The 20,202-nt window shown below is 42.7% G+C and overlaps 3 protein-coding genes across 6 annotated transcripts in view; 1 reads left to right on the top strand and 2 right to left on the bottom strand.

The window, feature by feature from the left end:
• Ntan1 (N-terminal amidohydrolase 1) overlaps positions 1 to 3,671 on the bottom strand; it is a 30,590-nt gene extending 26,919 nt beyond the window's left edge. For 2 of the 3 annotated variants that reach the window (XM_076316008.1, XM_076316006.1), the window contains exon 1: positions 3,002 to 3,533. The gene's annotated coding sequence lies outside the window, so the exon portion shown is untranslated. The other variant, XM_076316007.1, reaches the window with a different exon arrangement.
• Positions 3,672 to 7,718: 4,047 nt separating this feature from the next.
• Positions 7,719 to 18,652, top strand: LOC143149322 (uncharacterized). Its single transcript, XM_076316572.1, has one exon. The coding sequence runs from the start codon at positions 8,848 to 8,850 to the stop codon at positions 11,071 to 11,073; it is 2,226 nt and encodes a 741-aa protein (XP_076172687.1). The 5' UTR covers positions 7,719 to 8,847; the 3' UTR covers positions 11,074 to 18,652.
• LOC143149320 (lysosomal alpha-glucosidase) lies at positions 14,945 to 20,175 on the bottom strand. 2 transcript variants are annotated; one of them, XM_076316569.1, is made up of 17 exons: positions 19,975 to 20,175; positions 19,122 to 19,569; positions 18,528 to 19,000; positions 18,244 to 18,418; positions 18,084 to 18,174; positions 17,831 to 17,999; positions 17,695 to 17,764; positions 17,506 to 17,610; positions 17,174 to 17,431; positions 16,903 to 17,105; positions 16,694 to 16,801; positions 16,445 to 16,622; positions 16,227 to 16,375; positions 16,081 to 16,165; positions 15,704 to 15,974; positions 15,387 to 15,586; positions 14,945 to 15,286 (listed from the first exon to the last, which is right to left on the bottom strand). In XM_076316569.1, the coding sequence occupies exons 2-17, from the start codon at positions 19,551 to 19,553 to the stop codon at positions 15,209 to 15,211; spliced, it is 3,045 nt and encodes a 1,014-aa protein (XP_076172684.1). In that variant the 5' UTR covers positions 19,554 to 19,569; positions 19,975 to 20,175; the 3' UTR covers positions 14,945 to 15,208. The 2 variants fall into 2 exon arrangements, with proteins under 2 accessions (XP_076172684.1, XP_076172685.1); XM_076316570.1 differs by having other exon boundaries at positions 18,528 to 18,997.
• Positions 20,176 to 20,202: the final 27 nt, after the last annotated feature.

Genomic DNA, 20,202 nt, shown 5'->3' with positions numbered 1-20,202 from the left:
CGTTACCGCGAAGGCACCGCGAAGTATGGACCTGAGCGATGGCCACGATTCCGAGAGAAATCTTTTCCCTCGTAAAATGCATTTTCGCGACGTTGATGCCGCGGGAGACGATACGATACCGCGAACCAATAGCGAGATTGAACCCTCGTACGACGAATGTTGACCCGTTTCGATCCGACCGTTGAAACGATCGCTTCTCAAACGTAAACAGTGACGAACGAGCGAAGGTAGGCTACACGTCGCGGAGCGATACTCTACGATACTACTCGGAAATGGAAACCGTAGGGAAAAGTTCTATGTTTTTTAAGCTTGTTAAAAATATAGGCGCGAATAAAAAAAAGTATCAAAAAAATTGTAACGAAGCACAATAGACGATCTACGTATACATACTTTTATTCGTTAGGTTTCCTACCTTTCTGTATTATTGAATATTTATCGTATATTACATTTACAAAGAAATTTATACAAAAAGAAATATATAATATTTAACGCAATGTTTGAAAGAAATTCTCAACGACAAATTGTTCATAAAAATTTTCAAAGTTACTCCACATCGGACTGGCTCCACTCGAGTATTCGTAACCCGAAGGTTGATTTTTGTAAAAGAAATTCCGCTCGGTAAATTTATACCTATCTCCCCGTCCGGTATCGTTCTCTCCAGCTTTCCAGTATACGGGCCACGATAACGAACAACGCGAGACCGTGACCGGCGCGACGATCGACAATTAGCAAAGTAAACGGATACGCTCGATAAGTTTTGAAGAAAAAAGGACAATTACGGAAATGCATCGTCGAGCATAGAATCGATCCGATGAGCGTTAATTAACTGTCAAATTAACACGAGTTATCGCTCCCCGTGCGAGAGAGCGAGAGAGAGAGTCCGACTAAAAGGAGCCCAGGTCCGTTAAGTTCGCGTCGTAAGCCGTGGTACCTGCCTGCGTGCGTACATTCTTGCTGCCGAGATTTATTGCGAACGCGTCGATGGTAGTAGCATTACCGAGTCCGTCGCGGCGCGTACGATTTATTTAATCGTTGCTTCTCTTCTTTTTTTTCTTTTCTTTTCTCGGATGGCAACATCGATTTCGAACAAAGGCCGTTGCGAGACAAACTTCGCGGATGCGTCGCTACACGCTCGACGAACAAATTTATTTCTTTCCTTGTACAGTAACTGTCCCCGCTTGTACGCAATGGATTTTTCCCCGTTTAAAGAACGAACTTGTTCAAAAAGTATCCGGTAAATTGTTCAAATTTACTCCGACTGACAAATTCTCGATCTTAGAATATTCGATCGTTTGACAAAAACTTTGATGTAAGAAAAAACATAATTAAAGTAACGACGAAAAGCGAAACCTTGCGAGGACCGTTCTACGAGCAATTGCGCACCCTTAAGATCGAAACCGATCGAGTACACCGTATTTCTAAAACCACCGTATCCGTGGTAAATACAACTTTGCTGACCGTGACACGCGTACCAGCGTGTAAATGATTCGGCGCATTTACCAATTACGCTTGCGCTGCGCATTTTATCCGCCCGTGCGATAATATTGTACCACTCGTACATGCAAACGAAAGAATAAATTTAAGCTTCCGAGGGGAAAAAGACACTTTAACGACCCCTCCCCTCGAAGCACGCGCGATCAGGGATTTAAAGTCGAAGGAAAGGTTAAACCGATCGCTGTATCCCGCTGTCCTTCCTTCCGGTTTCCACACGGGTAACCGAGGAATACGATTACGAGCTACCAGGAATAGGCAGACTGAAATCGGCGAGATTCCAATTTAAGATTAGGTCGATTGAAACTAATTTGAATCCTTGGTGCAGAAAATATCCAGCTGCGTCGTTATCGCGCAGCTTGGCCGAAAGCAACGAATATACGGTCAACGGGGGAAAAAGCGCGGTGGAGACGAACAGAGAAAGAGCGGTCGGTGAATAATTTCGTGCCGATGAAGGAACACATGTTGCATATTCAAGTAGCGTTACAGTCGCGTATAGGCAAGAAGTGGGGAAGACGCAACGCGACGCGACGCGACGCGACACGACGCGATGCGAGGCGACGGTACCCTTTACGTACTCCGGACTGGATCGTACGCGTCGCCGTCCGTAAATTGTGCAAGTTGTATATACATACAACAGACGCGACTTTGCTCCTTTTCCACGCACGTGTGTGTATAGCATTTTCCTTGACGTTAGTTGTATCGCCGTCTTTGCATACTTTTTACGACCATGGAATAAAACACGCGAAGAAAACCGAGAGCGCAGCCTTTGCGCGCTTACCTTAATTTTAAACTGTTCGATCAACGACGCATTGTTTCGTAGTCGCGAAAACGCTTAACACCGGCGCGGATATCGTTACACGTTTATAGCCGCGATACAAGGAAAAACGACAAATTTCTATTAATTGGCCACGGGCGACCAGAATTTCACGTGTTTCGGGTGCAACACACAAAGCTTAAACAAAGTTCGCATTTGTAATCGAATCCACGTCTCGCGTAAGCAAAATTAATAACGAACTACATAACTTTACGTAAGCGCGTCTAATTTCAATTTACAGCCGTTTTTCAGAGACAGAACTCGCACCATGTCCTTCCAAAGTCCAAATCGAACAAAAAATAACGAAGACGGATACCCCCGTTTACGAATTCCTTTCGTTAGCTTATTAAAGAAGAATGTCGCAGGGAATGCACGTTTGTCAAAGACCTTGAATTTACAGGACAAATAAACAACGTCGTTTATTAAGCCTACTCTCAACGTTCGCTTCGAAGATTCGTGCCGTAACGCGTTTACGCGATAAAATCGATTTATACAATGTATGTATATGTTCTTTTCATCACTGCATTCGTCGAAAACAGAACGTACCCGAACGGATAATACAAATCGACCGAATCTTCGTTCCCGCCTAAATATTGGCGCCTTGTGATAGATTTTTGACAATCGTTCGATACGTCGAAGGAACGCGACCGTGACATCGCGTTGCCGTCGATAGTAAGAAAACACACTACTCACCCGTGATCGTCGAATCCTTCGCAGGTATCGACAAGTCCAATTTTACCGGCAAAAGGATGCTGCGTCGAGTGTTGAACCCGAATACGGACGAGAGGAGCTGGCTGTCGTAAAATTGTAGTTATGCAACACGCAACTGGTGGCACACACACGACACGGGCGATCGACAACAAAACGTCAGCAGTCAGCGTCGTCGGTCGACGACGTCCTCGTTTCGACGTCGTCGCCCACGTAAGAGAACACACGGGGTACTATCGAGCGTACGGGTACAACCGAAGTAAACGAATCTGAGAGAAACAAAGAAAAACTGAAGAGAAAAGAGATCGGAAAAGAAAAACGTACGAGACGGATAGAGAAGACGTGATCCTGATAGGCGCGTCACTCATGAACCGCGAACCACGAACCACGCTTTCACAGTCGAGAGAGCGAGAGAGAGAAAGAGAGTAGGGCGCTCCGAGTGACAGCTGAGCAAAAATTCAGCAAGATCGGATACACCGCAGCGGCCACGCTCCCTCGTTACACTCGCTCACACTGTCCGTACCGTCTGCACTGCCAGTCGCGTCTGCACTCGACCTCGTCCGCTCCTCGAATCTAGCTTCGTACATTTCCGTCGCTCCTCGGCTCTCGCGGTAACATGGCGCCGCTTCACGCTTCGAAATCATCGTTCGTTCGATTCTTTTTCTAAAAAGTACCAATGACTAAAGCTTCGATATATTCATCGACGAATATTGTAATTTTTCATCGTTTATCGACACAAAAAACAAAAATAAGTTCTAGCCGAATAAGTTATCGACTCTTTTTCCGCGAAACTTCACGATCATTCTATTTTATCGCAAACGGTAATTGTTCTTTTCGAGTTAGTTCGTACGCTCGACCGAGTAGCAAAAAAAATTATTGACGAACAATTTGCGTTCAATTTCAAACGATATTAGAATCGATCGTTTAGCTACTTTTCGTTTAAATTAAACAAATAAAAATCGATAAAAATGTATTGCAAAATTTTTTTGTTACCTGGTAAGATAAATCCATAAAACGATCGATTATCCATTCGCGACCTCTTGAGCATATCGTAAAAAACGAACAAACATTAGACTTCGTTTACCGATATTTGCTAAATTTTACGCAAAACTTCCACTCGACAAATTCGCCACAACTTTTTAAGAATAACACTAGTATAAATAGACAATTCTTATAATGCGAACATATATACAGATTCGCAAAGAATATCCCTACGGTACTACCATCTAGAGAGAATTGATAGAAGCTTCAATTTATGATCGACAACGAAATTACAAATATTATATATGTATGTATATCGTGGGACGTCATCTTTAACAGATGATGTTTGTCGTTGCGTCTAGTTTATTTGTAATTTCAATACTTGATTATTCTATTACACAAAATTGCGCTAATTTGGGTATATGAATTAATATGAATAAAGATTGTAATTTCGTGAAACACGGTAGTATGTAATCTCTTGCAGTTACAGTATTAAATTGTACTTCGATGAATACGTAAGCCCGTTACGTGTATACAGGTGAACGATATCTTTTGTTCTTATTTACGTAACGGATAAAAAAAACATGTGTGCATACTATGCCACTTCACCCGTTTTAAATTCTGCTACGCAAGTTATTTTGGAAGCATTGAAATCACTGACTTTCTGCAATGAGTGATTCGACAATTTGTACATTTTGTACGAAGTAACGTTACAATGAATAAGAGATAGGGTCGAGAACGTTTACGGTTCGTTTCTTCGACGTTAACATCTTTTCGTTAGCGATTTGAAATCGCTAATATAGAACCCACGTACGCTTCACGATTATTCGTCTTTTGTTCGCGAGGAATTTGTTACCTCGACCTTTTTATTCAGAGGACAACGAGGATGCACGACGTTCAAAACGATGAATATTCTTAACACGATCACCGTACAATATTCCTGCAGTTTTCCTTCCTTTATAATATTGAATCATCGTTGGATCTACCATTACTTATCAGGAAAACGATTTGTGCTTTCCGTAGATGTGCGCCAACGATAAAAGACAGGCGTCAATAATCAACTGCTAGGCGCAACTCGTAACACTGTAAATATATAATTTATAGATACGTTCCGTCGAACGTTACCGTGAACAACGAATTTGGGGCGTGGCTGTAAACGCTTTATGGAGGAACCTATTATATCGACTAACGGCACTAATATTTTCTTCTAAAAGTTCATCAAAGGTCGATCGTGTACTTATTATTGGTTATACAACTCGTGAGCGGATCGCGGTTATATTTTTTGCGTCCGAGTAGCTACAAAATCGAGAGACACGTGTCTTCGAAAGAGTAAAATACATATTCTTGCGAACGGAACCATTAAAAACGAAACTGTTTCAACCGTAATGTTCGCAACTGTTTCACGAGTCCAATTGACGTTGGAAAAGGGTCGGAAACTTTATGAAAATAAAAACATCCGAGCTTAAATCTCGAAACGATAACACGTACGCTTCTGTCTGCCGGCGTTTCGCGCGCCATCTGGCTGGAAAAGACGGTACGATGTTTTATTACGATTATTTCGCCCCTCTACACGGTTCGTGAATATCATCGGCAGAGTCGAACGTGGTTCGAAGATGGCGATACGAGGGTAGGGTTGAGCGGACGCTTCGCAAGGAAGCCTTTTCCTCGTCGTGATAGCTGGAATTTCGAGCCATCTCGTGTTTGGTGAGTAAAAATTGTATTGTCGCGAGAAACTGCACGAAAACGTGGACTCGTTTGATGGACCAGTCGCTCGAGGGACATCGAAATGGCGGGAAATTCGCACCGGTTGAGCGAAGGAATCTTGCGATACGTACGAACCGTCTCTTTCGAGACTGGGAAGTTCAATGCGCACAAACGTGTGTCATGTCGCGACGAAACGAGAGCGCGAGGTCTATAGCGAGCGTATGCGCGCGTGTGTTACGGGCAACAATGTTCACGGACGTACACGCGTACACGCGTCTGTATTCGCCGCGTGCGATCGCGAGCTTAATCTGTGGCACGAGCGAGGCACGAGAAACGATGCGCGAGCTCGAATCTCTCGCTTCGAGAGTTCGTTTCGAAGGGAATAGACAACTAGCGTACCCTATGTATTCTCAAGATCCATTTTCTCGAAAACGAAGGCTCGTACGAAACATTGTTCCGCGTTATCGACTCGTCCTTTTCAAGTGGTGTCTCTTTTCGGGTTGTTTTTTTCGAGATATTCCGTATTTATCGCGCAACCGATATCGGACCGTATTGAATTACAATCTTTCCGATTGCACGATTTACTCTGACGTAATTTGCGTTCGGCGATGACACGGGGCGACAACCACGGGCGACGATGACGATGACAACGGAAATTGATCGACGCGGTTACAGATCGAGTCACGTAACGCGTTCGAGCTTTCAATCGCGCGCGATGCAAATGCTCGGGAACGATCAATGTCTGCGCCGACTGGTAAATACGACGCGAGATCGGGACCGAGTTGCATTCTTAATGGAAAAAAAAAAAAGAAAAAGAAAAATGTAAATCAATTTGGTACCGCGTATCGATGCGGCTCCCAGAGGGTTGGTAAGCGACTCACGGGCAAACGCCGATTAATTGATCGACGAAATGGGTAAGTGTTGCGGACGCGTGGCTCGCGTACTTTTCCATTTCGAAGCACCTCCTCGACTTACGAACGGGATCTCAAATATCGCTGACAGGGTAGATTACAGACAGCAAAGAAATGCCTTCGGTATTTCTCGTTTCTTTCAGATGGTGGCGGGTTCTTCGCTTTTCACTAATCAAGAGAGCGATTCACAGATGGGAAAGGCTAAGGCTACTAACACAGCTTACTAATCCAGACGAGAGTAAAATTGTATATCCCCGCGTGTGCGTCGTTTTCGCGAAAGAGACCGGCCATCGAAAATCGCGTACCGAACCGGTGGACTTGTTCTCGGGCTCGATTCCGGTCTAGCCGTGAAAAGAAAGGGACTCCTTAAAGAGGAAATTATGACGCGGGCCTGAGATAAGGAGAGATTATATACGATGAACTCGAAACGTCAAAGCGTAAATATAGAAGCGCGATAAGTAAGCGGATTGTATCACGAATTGCGTCGTGATTTCGTCGGCGGCGGTTCTCGAACGAAGTTTCGTATTCGAACGTATCTGGTGCACGTGTATCCTGTGGTAATCACCAAAGAATCGTACGGTTAAGCTTTAAGTCGACTCGCCAAAAAAAACAAAAGAAAAAAAAAAGATTGATCGCGATACGAAGAGCGACTCTTACCTGCGCCGGTAACGTCGATGCGTAACGGTGTTCCCCGAAAAATAATAAAGAACGAAAGAAACGATAGGTTAACCGAGTACCGTAGGTGCGGGTTTCGAAACCTACGGGTGACGGGCGAGCGAGATTCGAAAGATGCGCGAGAAAGCGTGCGCGGTAGGGTCGCGCGGATCGTCGTAGATCGGGACGAGTAATCGGTCGAATCGAAGGGAAATAATGCCGGTTGGCGGGGAGAGGGGGGAATCGGAGGCGGGAGTAGCGAGCGATAGAGTCGCAAGGGAGAAAGGTGAGAGGTCGCAGACGGTACGCGAGCAGGGGGGTCGGTAGAACGAAAGGGGTATAGGAGAAAGAGTCTCTCTCCGCCGGCAGGGCAGCAAGGCAACAGGGTGCGCAGGGGTTGGGGGGTGGGGGTGGGGGTGGGGGTTGGGGTGGGGGGTGAAATCAGACCGATATCGACCGCGAATTGCGCTTGCGTGGAAAAAGGCGCGCAATCGCCGTCGAGGAAACGGCGTATCGTCGCGAGGAAGAGGAAGCTCTCGCAGTCGGTCGATCGTCGCGGCGACGGGCACGGAGGAACACGCACGCGGTTTCTGTCGTCCCTTTTTATCGACGGCCGACCCGTCGTTGTCTGCCCGCGACCGAATCCTCCTCTTGCACGTACGAACGTGAAACGAAACGGGGAACTCTCGCAACCGGTACCGATCGTACACGGGGAACGCGATTCGGCTCGATTTCGACTCGGTCGTTCGCGGAACGCCACCGCGGAAAACAAACCGTCAGAGTCGACGCTTTTGCTCGACTTCCGGTATCTAACCCTTCTCGGTGATTCCAATGCGCGCACGAACCGTCCTCGTATTTCCGGGTAAGCAAACGGCAGCAACACGCGAGACACGGGTGATCGTTGTTCGGGCCGAGCGTGCGTGACAAGCGGCTAGAGAACGAAACTACCCTCGGGAACGGGAGAAACGATTGATTCGACCATCGCGAATTTTTCCCCTTACCCGTTCCTCGACCGCTTCTATCGTTTCGTACCCTCGATGGAGAATACGACGCGAGGTCGAAACGATCGCGAGAATTAGACCAGCCCTTCGAACGATCGCGAATCGCGTACGAACGGGAACGTATCGTTGCGTTAGGAATCGTACCGACGGTGGAAGAAATGCCAGCGTAGCAAGAACAGAGAGAAATAGAGAGAGAGAGAAAGTCGACGAGACTATCGGAGAGATAAGAGCCCGATAACCGGAGCGTAGTCGGGCGACGCGCGCGTACGCGTCCCCGCTGTTGACTAACGCGCTTCGTTGCCGGGCGTTTTCGTTACCGATTTCATTTCCACGAAGACCAATCGCCCGGCGATAAAACGAATAAGAAAAAAAAAAGAAAAAAAACGTCGGTAGAGCCCGTGCGCGATACGATCGGTCCCGAACGAATATTCACGATCGGTTCCAGTGTCGCGCGACGACGCGACGACGCGATAAATGGCGTCGAGCGTCGAAGTCTCTCGTGGCTGAGGGCAACCACCACCACCACCACCACCTACCACGGGGCTGTTTACGAGGATCGTGGAAAGACACGAGAAGGCAAATGGCCACGCTCAATGTGCAACAAACCGTTCTGAACGAAACGGTCGGATCCGAACCGCCGCGCGAGGAGGTCCAGCTCACGGAACTGTTGCCTGTGAAACAATCGCGGATCAGGGAGAACGGTATCTTCGAGGACACCGATGAGACCGCGAACGAGAACCTGGACACGGACGCGAACGCGACCACCGACGCGTTGAAGGTGCTTCGAAGATTCGCCAGCGATGGTTGCATCGAGGACGAACAGGAGTTCCGTTTGCGGGAGTTCGCGTTCTGCGGTAAACTCGAGCGCCAGGCTAGACAAGGGAACGAGAAACAATCGCGAGGGAGTAAGTTGCGCGATGGTAAAGAGAAGCTCGAGGATCGGACGTTCGAGGGCGACGCGGTGAAACGGAAACGGAAGGGTATCGGTAGGAAGAGCGTCGCGCGCGCGAAACCGCGTAAGAAGAAACTCGCCAGAGAAGACGACGAAGGGAACGAAGAATCGACGAGTCGACGACCGAACGGTTACAGAGAGGAGAAGGGATCGTTGTCCGGTTACGAGGAAGAAGGTTACCTGGACTTTGATCGTGGCAAGGACTTCGACGACGAGATTTACGTGTTCCGGCGGGACACCTTGTACACTGAGAACACGAATCGGGATTACGGGAACGATTACTCGGGGAACACCGATGCCGCGTTGTTCGAAGAAACGATTCCATCGTCGGGTGAACCGATCGACGACCGAGAGTCCGATCGTGGAGCCGATCGATCCTGTTTGAGCATCGAGGCGATCATAGAGGCGAATTATCTCCTCGAGGGTGAGAACAACAACGTGTTGCGAGGGAATCGGGGCAAGGTTCGAAACATATGCGCCAACTCGTTGGCTCTGGACGCGTCCAGCAACGACGAATCCTCGAAGAAGGAGTACCGTGGGCTAGACGTCGGGAACACCGGTACACGGAGCGTCGACGACGACGAAGCGTTGTCGACGAACGGGACCGAGTACGAGGAGAAGAAATACTGCTGCGTGGTCTGCGAAGCGCGGTTCAAAGGTAGCGGTGGTCTCCGAAACCATTACAAGATCGTGCACGGCGCCGGGCCGATCTTCAAGTGCGACGAATGCGGCAAGGAGTTCCCGCTCAAAGAGAGGCTGAAGCTTCACGTGAGGACCCACACCGGGTTCAAGCCGTACAAGTGCCCCGAGTGCGACAAGAGCTTCGCCCGTGGCGGTCAGCTGGTGCAGCATCGACGCACTCACAGCCAGGTAAAGCCGTATCGTTGCGGGCTGTGCTCGGGCACGTTCACGTGCGCCGCGAACCTTGCCTTGCACGTGAAACGTCACAACGGCCAGAAGGACCACAAATGCGAGATCTGTGGACGCGCGTTCGTGCGCCGGGACGCTCTCAAGAAACACCTGGAATGCCTCCACAGGGACGTAAAGTCATTTCTTTGCGTCATCTGCAACAAAACGTTCAAAGGTCATCTACCGCAACACATGAGGACGCACGCGCGCGACCGACCCCACGGATGCGCCACCTGCGGCCAAAGATTCGCCCAGAAGTCCCAACTGACCGTTCACCAGAGAACCCACTCCGGTCAGAGACCGTTCAGGTGTCTGGTCTGTTGGCAAGCGTTCGCTCACTCCACAGCCCTCAAGTTGCACACCAGACGTCACACCGGCGAGAGACCGTTCAAATGCGCCGAGTGTAACGCCGGTTTCACTCAATTGCCCCATTGGAAGAAGCACATGAAGTGTATCCACGGTAGAAACGAGCCGTACGCTTGCAAACGGTGCAAGAGTTTCTTCAGGATCAAGAACGATCTCGAGTGCCACGAGAAGACTTGCCATCCGGAGCAACACGGATCGAGCAATACCGACGGGTCGAACAACTCGGAGACGATTATCACCGAAATCGTCGAGAAACCATCCCCACCGCCATCCAAGTACCGGGTGATGACCGTGGAGAGGATGAGGCTGTTGCTCGCCGTGCTTCTAAAGAGGATCAGCAAACAGGAGAGACTCGACGAACTAGGATTTGGAAAACGACTGATCGACGAGGTCCTACACGATTCCCTGATATCCGCCGGCCGAGTTCCGGTCGCGCGTGACGGTCTCACGGAACTCGAGACACTCACCAGAAATCTCGAGATATTTCTCAAGTGGACCGTGCCCAAAGAACACTGGGAGAACTTCCGTAGGTTGAACAAGTGCCCGGAAGACATCTTGGAAACGCTTACAGCTACCTAAACGAAACTTGCGATTTGCCGATTAATCGTTTCTAACTGCCTCACCAAAGATCGCTGGAACCGAGTTTCCACGAACAATCGTTCCCAAACGAGCGAGATCGCGCAGAGAGATGTACACGGATTGTCGAGAAACCTCGTGTAATTTCCCCGAGGGAACGACCGAAAGTCGGTAACGTTTTATATAGAATTCTTTTTGTTTAATTTAACGTTGATTATTTGCTAGTCCAATGTGCAAACGCGATGTCTATAATGAAATTTCAACAATTTCTTTCTCTCCTACGACTCTATCATTCGTTAAGGTGCGTTAGTTAGGAGATCGACGACTGATTTACCATTTAACGGGAAGAGTGCGACAGACGTCGCGTGCAATTCAGCGGAGAGATCGGTTAGAAGTACAGGGGCCATAGACCGATTACGAACGACGTTGATTACGAAATTGACCGAACTTGGTGTTCTTTTATGTCTTCTTTGAAGATCGGTGCTCGTCAATTCGTCGCTCGCGGCAATAAATTTAACTTATACTTTCGTATCTTTTTAAGTACAATTTTTTCGTATCGAAAAATTGCCACCTCTTTTTTTTTGTTGCTGTATCGTTTACATATATACACGTATATATGTAACTATACCAATTGTAAGATTTCGAGAAGTAACGCATTGAAAATTACGAGATCGTACATTATAGTAGTTCTTATACCTTTCGAGGTTGACTGCTAACGCTAAATAAGCGATGCGTTTAATTTTGACAAATTTTCCGTTCGGGCACTTTCGTAATTACATTCATCGTGCAACGAGTCGTACAACTGTGATCGATAGGATTGTTCGAACGACGATTGTAAAGTGTTTGGGATTGTTTACGTGTTGTACGGCGCGGTCGTGTTGGACAACAGTACGGTGGCGTTGTAAAATCTACTATTCCAAGGTTAGAACGCGTAGTTGTACGATTTCAGTCTCGAAGCAAAAGTGTCGAAATAACTGTAACTAAATACTTACGTATGTGTTTCTCTTTACGTTCGAGCGAGTATCGTGATATCTTTCGGTAAGATTCGTCAAACGTCCAATCACCGCGTCTGTGGGACTAACGATGTACGACGGATAGGCACAATTGTCGTTGCCTCTCGTGTCGGCTCCTTGTATGATGAATCGTTACGTTTGTGGCCTCTGGTAGACGTAAGAAGAAACTTGTGGAAAACTAACGATAGACTGTCATGTAAAATATAAAGCATTAACGGCAGACGCTGAGATTGCATGTTTCCATAACAACATTGCGACTATACGTGAAACTTCCTTGTTGTTTTCTTTACGGGCAAGTATACCGTTCTTTGTTATTTGTTCGATTCGTAAGTATTACCGTGGCACAGAAGGCGTAGATGTCGCTTTGCCGTGCCTGTGTATATTTTCGACAGTCGATGCGTTGATTAACCTCTTCGGGAACGCGCGCATTTAGTTTCAAAGTTTCTCGTAAATACGACTAACGTAAGAGATAACCGCTATAATTTTAAATAAATGTTTACAATTGCGTCTCCTAAGGATACAATGCGACAACATCGTCGCGAAGCTGATAGATGTCATTGGTCGATATCGACTTGAATTTTTGTTTGTTTCGAAGGAAGAAACACGTTTCCGAAAAGGTTAAGTCGCGTTCGTGTGTATTTTCTCCACGGGTGCCATTTGTCATTGTACTTGCCGCATTATAATATCAAAGAGTGTGCGTTGTTTGCGTTGTTATATAGGGAATATACGTTGCTCGTGATACGCGAAAGAATGTACGGTACACATTTAAATTGCGTGGTAAGAAAAATCCAAGCCTCGTCGATCGACCGGGTCGACAATGACGAAACAGATCGAGGACTCGTTTCGATCGATCGAACCGTACGTTTTTCGATTGATTTTTTTTTTTATCTAGTATGTATAGGAAAAAAGAGGTATATTTTGGGCGCAAAAATGCGTAAGATATGTGAAATCTTAGAAAACTTCTTGCCATATTTCTTAGCGTATATTTATGCATGCGAGTGCACGCACGTACGGTGTCGTTGAAACATCATTATAATTGCACACTTTAGGATATGTTTGCTTAGGTTCTTAGGCGATCCTTTACGAATATTGAAGAGGCTAAACGCGATCTTAGAATCGTACGTCACTTATTGCAATATGTTCTTTTAGCTAAACGTTATCGTCGTATTTATACGCGCAAAGCGTGTACCAAGTTGTCGAAAAGTTTACGATCTAACTTTATTGATCGTAATTGGACGGTTTTTCGTTGCACGAAGCCATAGATTTATTTTTTCCCGTTTTCTTTTTCACGTTGCAACAAAATGTAGCGAAGTTTAAATTACTGCGCGCATTGTCTCGAGACAATTTTCCTTTTCGTTGCGAGAGCGACGCAAGGTTCCGGATCAAGTAAAATTATACTCGAAACTTTAAAAATATTTCGTAGAGCTTGGTACATGAAAAGCGACGCGCGATTCTGTTGTGTTCACGAGTACGCTGAGAATGGAGACTTCGATGCCGAAAGGCCTTACCCTCGCTCCGTTTCTATTATAGTTGACATGGTTATTCGTTATCTGACCTCGGTAAGCATTCGTGTGTATTGCCGTATTGTACGTTTAATTGCTCGGAAGAAGCGCGATATCCTTTAGATAGGTGTAAGTAAATGTGAGCAGACAATAATGAACAAGGTTGCAAGATTGATATATATTAGTCATTGAGAAAAGATATATAAATATATATATATATATACACACACACACACATATATATATATCCATATACGCATAGGAATATACGTTATATTACTGTGCGATAGGTTGAAGACAAACGAAATAATACGTTAATGCGTTTCCTATTATATTAATACTGCACCGTGTAATATGTTTAATTCGTTAAAAACGTTTTAATTCTGTAGAACGTTCAGCAGGGTGCTATTTTGTATTGCGCAAATATTTCGAATAGTACCTACTATCGTACTCGTATCGATCAGTGAAAATCGAAATTTGTAAGCGGACATTCGTTATACGGTTAAAATGTTTTACGATCGAAAGTTATGTTTGTTGTTCGCAACCGATGTCTTTTAAGAATACGAAACGCGGTTGTCGAGGTTTACCGAAATCCAAAGAGTAACAATTTTGTTGGTAAACAGCGGCGAAAACTTGACGATAGAACTCGATGTAATTTCAGAATTTTCGTCGAATATTCGCGAATAGATTAACGATTGTTCAACAACGTGTCTGTCGCGAGAATTCACTCGGCAGTACGTTCACGCGTGTAGGTGAGCCGCGGCAAGATTATATTGACACGAACGGTGACATATTGTTTCGAAATTTATTCGAAAGATCGAAATCTACTCTTCTGTCCGGCATAGAAATGCAAATAGGGGTCGCGGGACATTGAATATAGAATGTAGAATATAGATCGAGGTCAAAGGGGACATTGCGCGCACGTTCAGCCGCGCGAAGTTTAGACAGAAAGAAAAGAAGTAACACGGAAGGAACTCGAGGCGGAGATTTCGATGTTTCGACGAAAACGCTTACGATTCTCGAGTTACTTTTAAGTTACGGTGCCAAAGCAAAACAAAAACAGAAAAAAAAAAGAAGAAAAAAAAAAGAGAAATTCTTGGTCAACGCTACGAATGTTGCGTGCGCGATCGAATGTGCTGTTGTTATCTTTCGCTGTCACTCGCGTGACGATTACGGACGAGCGTTCCTGGACATTTACGTTACGCGTTTTTTCCTCGTTCTTTTTTCCGTTGAGCACGCATTACCGAAAGATTCAAATTTCTATTTATTGTTTTTCATTAGTGCCATAAATATTACGTAATTCGTGCCGTACTGTATGTTGTACTGTACGTCGAAACAGTGATTCGAATAAAATGTTTTTTCTTTATACAAGTATTTATTTTAACGCATAGAAACATACATACACGTGTATATATTGTATAGTAGCAAAAATCGTATTCAGAACGAAAGAGGATTATATTTTATATTACGAGTAATAACGTATAAAGAGTAATATCACCCGCATTAACTTGTAAAGAGTAATAACACTCACGGATCGCGTTCATGAAATTATATAGAAGACTCGACGCATCGAAATTATCGTTAAAGATTATAAGCGCGAGCTTAATCTTTGTCGTTGATTATTTAGGCCGGATGACCGTACTTCCAATAAAGGGTAAACTGTTTTCTTAAATCCATTTGTAGATTGTATATGAACAAACACTGGAAAAAAATTCAATAATAAAATCATATCTGTATACTCAGGCATCGGTGAAAAGGAAACGCATTGCGACTTTTCGTGTTGCAGAAAATTTTAACTCACGGTTTTTTTGGCAATATATTTGAATTTTATCTGACTACTGTTTAAGACAACTTCCGTGACGTTGGACGTTACTCCCCATATTTGTATTTCGTCAAGAACGACTTTCTCGTCGAAAGCACATCCCTTCTCTAGAGAATTGATCAAAGTATTGTTCTCGACGACAAAAGACACCCACAAATACTGTCTCTTTTCGATCGAGTCTAGAATAAGTTTGCAAAAAGAGAAAAATTGCGATGATGATCAAGCGCATAAGACGACACTGGTGTCAACCGGTAGAGCTGAATATGTAAATATTCGGTTACATGGTATTACGATACCTAAACTGTCGCCGTCGTCCCAATACAACTCTCCTTCTGCCTTATTATAACGATCCAACGTAATTAACAACTCCAAATTGTTTTTCCTACTGTCGGTTGTAGTTGCAGCTGGTTTTTGAACCGGCAAAACAGACCCTCCACGAACCATTAACGGTATGGTATCGAGCGGCGCATTCAACGTAACGTGTTTGTCCACCGCAAATAGAGCTTTCTTCGTATAAAGATCGTACCAGACTCCACGTGGCAAATAAGCCGTTACCTTTACCTCGTTCTGGCGACAACAACGTACGAAATGATTATTAAATTACTATTTCACTTACAAGTTAGATCTACGACGTACTGATTCGTTAATCATTACGAATCTCATGTTGCCTTACTTCTTCTAAAACTGGAATAATCATCAGAGAATGTCCCCACAAGAACTGAGTGTCTATATCGTACGTGGTTGGATCATTGGGAAATCTGAAACAAAGGGAAGTTTTTATGGGTGTTCTCAAAGAAAGGTCGTGGTTGAAACACCTACTCGAAAAATAATGGCCGCGCCACAGTTTCCCCAAATTTGTGCGCTCGGAAAAATAAGGTGTATAAATACGGTAAAAGCCAATAACGTATCTTAAGAGCGCGTTTTGACGATTGCACCACTAAATCACCCAGTGCGACCGGATCTTGCTCCTACGTATACGTGTGTATATATAATATCGAATATATTTAACGAGTTTTTAAATAAGCAACAGTACGAACGATTGTGTCGTCGGAATTATGGTTACGAGAGAAAGGATAAAAAGAACCAAGTTGCATCCAGCGATTGCACAACGCACTTGTGGTATTTCCATTGAATCCGCAAATATCCGCACCAACCATTGGTATTTGATAAAAATTGAACGATAATATCGCAGGGATACTCATTTTTAAATCGTGCCTAATGAATGATGACAGTTAATAGAAGTATTGGTTCGGCGACGGTTCGTACTGTGTATGTATATTAATTACCATGTAGAATAAACATCCCCTGTCCAATGACCAGCATAATGTCCGTGTCCTACCCACGTCGAACGTGAAATTATGAACGGTCTTTTATTCCGAGTTTTAGTCAGCGCGCTGCATCAATTTTTTGTTCAATTATATAATAATTTCAAATAAGTTTATTAAATAATAAACGTCTTATTTTAATTTACACATTTGCTGACCGGTATACTTACTAATTTGTAGCTATCGCGTGGCTCGTACCATAAGTATTGTGAAGATCGTAGTGCACTCCTGAATAGTGTTTAGCATTCATACACACAGTTTTCGTCGCGAGTACACTTCCGACGATGTGAGGAACGTATTTTGGATAATCTAAGTTATTTTTTGAACACCCCGTTTTCAGACCGTCGTAAAAATTGGATGGTTCGTTCATATCCTGGTAAACGTAAGACGCGATTAAAGAAGTATTAGTACTCTTACTCTCAACTAAAAGTAGATACATACGATCCAAGCACCGTCGAATGCAATTGCGTGGTGCAAATTGTCCATCATACGATAATAATAGTCTTGTGATTTAGGATTCGTAAAGTCGGGCCAAACAGTGGAACCAAAATTCCAAACTTTGCCGATAAATGTTTTATTAGTTTCTCCATCCTTTATAAACAAATCTTCTCTCTGACCTTCGTCGTACGGCATGTAAGATCCATTACTTTCAGAAGCGGATATTCCAGCGTCGATTATAGGAATAAAATGCATTCCTTTCTGTAATATATAACATGTTATAAGATGCTTCGACCGAAATATTTTAAGTACATATGCAATCGGTACAATCATACAGAATGTATTTCATTCACGAATTCCGGTAGATCCTTGAATTTATCCAAATTGTACGTAAAATCGTTATTTTTATCCATGTAATCTAAATCATTCCATTGAGTATCCTGAATATAATACAACGTGATTAAAACAATCAAATTTATTTCGCTTAGTCGCATAAATAATCTATACATATAGGTAAACATTACAAATGGAATTCCTGCTGCTATAGTCCTGTTCCATACTTCTTTTGTTTTGTTTAAAGTCCCATATCCATATCTAAGTTATTACAAGATATATTAAAAAATGTTAAAGTTGCACTTTGCTATAATTTAACGTTCGTACCTGCATAAATGAAAACCGAGGGACCAATATGGAGGGAGAAATGGTTTACCCACTACTTCGGAGTATTGTTTTATAACATCTGCTGGAGTTGGTCCCAGAAAGAAGTATATGTCAAAAATACCACCAATGGTTCGAAATGTTATACCAGGGGAAGGTTGTAGTATCACATCTGGAAATGATAATTGTTTTGATAAATATTTGTGGATATGTATGAAGAAAGAATAATGAAAAATGATTCAAAAGAAATTTGTACCCATAGCATTACTGTTGAGGAATAAAACTCCATGAGATTTACCAGAATTTTCAATTATTAAGTAAAAGGGATGAGCTCCATATAAATTTGCCTAAATTCAAGATACTCTGTACACAAAGAAGAGTAATTTGAAATGATATGTTAAAATGTTTCTACGTACATTTTCTGTTGGTACTTGATCCTTATTGAACAATGTAAATATCTGCCAATTAGTGTTTAATTTTAAGCTTGATCGATGTTCGCCAATACCATAAATGTTGTGAGTTGGCAAAAGAGCACTTATTTGCAAGAATTGATCAGCAAATATGAAACCTCCAACATCAATAGAATTAAATCTGAATTTGAAAAGAAAACATTAATATTATATGAACCAATTAATATAGGTTCATTATTATTGTAATTTACATGTGTTCAAAATTTAAATTAATTTTGTGCATTACTTACAATACTATACCATCCTCGGCCCTAGATACTTTAAAACCAGGTTTAGTAGTATCAGTATCTAATGTATACTTTACACTACTATTTCTTTGTGTAAATGGTTTAGAATCAGATCTGATAGGCCACTGTGGTTCATATCGTTTTTTTAAAGCATCGTACATTTTTAAATGCAAAATTGAATTGCTTATACTGCTAGCTTCTACTTTAATAAGAGGTAGATCATTTTCATAAAACGAACTTCCTGTTTTTTTAAGAAATCCAGAAAATTCGTTTTTTTCTTGACTAAAATTTTCATATTTATATATAGTCCAATCCTTTGGGTAATAGCAAAGTGGAATTTTTGAAGGAACTGGTACAGTTAAATTCTGTTTGGTGAGCGGTCTCCAACAGCAGCCTCTGCTTGTACAAGAAGATTCCGATACCCCAGGTTCAGGGTAACAATCAAAACGTAATATTTCCGGAACATTATTACACTGCTTATAATACATCAAAATTATTATCAATAACAAATAATGATTACTATAGAAAAACTATATTGTACTATAATATACTTTAAAGCCACTTTATAAATTTATAATTACATTGTGTAAAACTTACTTGCATAATTTCAGGTGATTGAAATATTATATCAACAAAACCTACATGGTATTCATACTTTTGATTTATAGTTATACCATTAGAAGTGTCGATTAATTTATGACTTCTACTCTGGGCACTTTCATTATCTTTAACAGAATTTATGTTTACCTCATACACCTCGATAACAATATATTTAGCCTGTCTTATGAATAATATTAAGGTACAGAAAAGAATAATAACAAAAATTGATCTCAAAATATCACATGGCAATATATATCTTAAATAAATTTTTAAAGGTATATTTTTCATTGGATGATGTTTCGTTTCTTTCGTATCAATTTTTATCGACATATTTAATTTTGGAGATTCTGTTATAGGATCATTCTTTGACAGATACGATTTCTCTAAATCTTCTTCAATAATCAAACGATCCATTCCTTTGTCAATCATTTTGACAGATTTCTGACTGTAAACAAATTGTTAGTTATCTAAATAATCTGTTGACTGAAACAATAGTATATATATAATGAACTATTATTAGCTATAAAAAGTATAAAATGGCTGTAGCAATCAAACAAAGAGACATCAAAGTTTTGTTATTCTCAGTGTGCAATGAGTCATAATATAACCTTAATGCCGTGTATGAAATGCAATCGTATTTAAAATATAGAATAATTTGTATTATATCCACGTCCGTTTTATACGTATTTCAATATAGTATTCAACATACTTTCAAATTATTTTTAAATTATAAAAGGGTACTTTTTAGTAAACATGTATTTATCGTTGCAGTATATTTTAAAAACCGACTACATTACTAAACTTATGATGATAACATAGATTTTTTGTTTCTATTAATTCAATTACTTACGATTCTTTATTAAAAGGTATTCATATCCCGTCAAATTTCATGTCCTGTAGCGATCACAATGTCGAAGCGCTTTACTAACAGTGTAACACTTACTTATCAACCAGTTTTATTTTTACGCTCGCGATGAAAGCGTACTTGTAACAGTAAACATTTAAAATAGCTATAATATTAGTTCAAAGTTTGATCGTAATTACAAAACATCGAAATATAGTTTACAACTTTTTTTGC

The sequence above is a fragment of the Ptiloglossa arizonensis genome, chromosome 7, assembly GCF_051014685.1.
Source record: "Ptiloglossa arizonensis isolate GNS036 chromosome 7, iyPtiAriz1_principal, whole genome shotgun sequence".
Classification (NCBI taxonomy): Eukaryota; Metazoa; Arthropoda; class Insecta; order Hymenoptera; family Colletidae; genus Ptiloglossa; species Ptiloglossa arizonensis.
This window is presented reverse-complemented; position numbering and strand designations above follow the sequence as displayed.

Coding starts and splice junctions, on each gene's coding strand:
- LOC143149322 (XM_076316572.1), top strand. CDS start 8,848: ATGGCCACGCTCAATGTGCAACAAACCGTTCTGAACGAAACGGTCGGA.
- LOC143149320 (XM_076316569.1), bottom strand. CDS start 19,553: ATGATTGACAAAGGAATGGATCGTTTGATTATTGAAGAAGATTTAGAG. Junction 19,001..19,121: donor AATCACCTGAAATTATGCAA/GTAAGTTTTACA, acceptor ATGTATTATAAG/CAGTGTAATAATGTTCCGGA. Junction 16,623..16,693: donor GGGGATGTTTATTCTACATG/GTAATTAATATA, acceptor ATCATTCATTAG/GCACGATTTAAAAATGAGTA.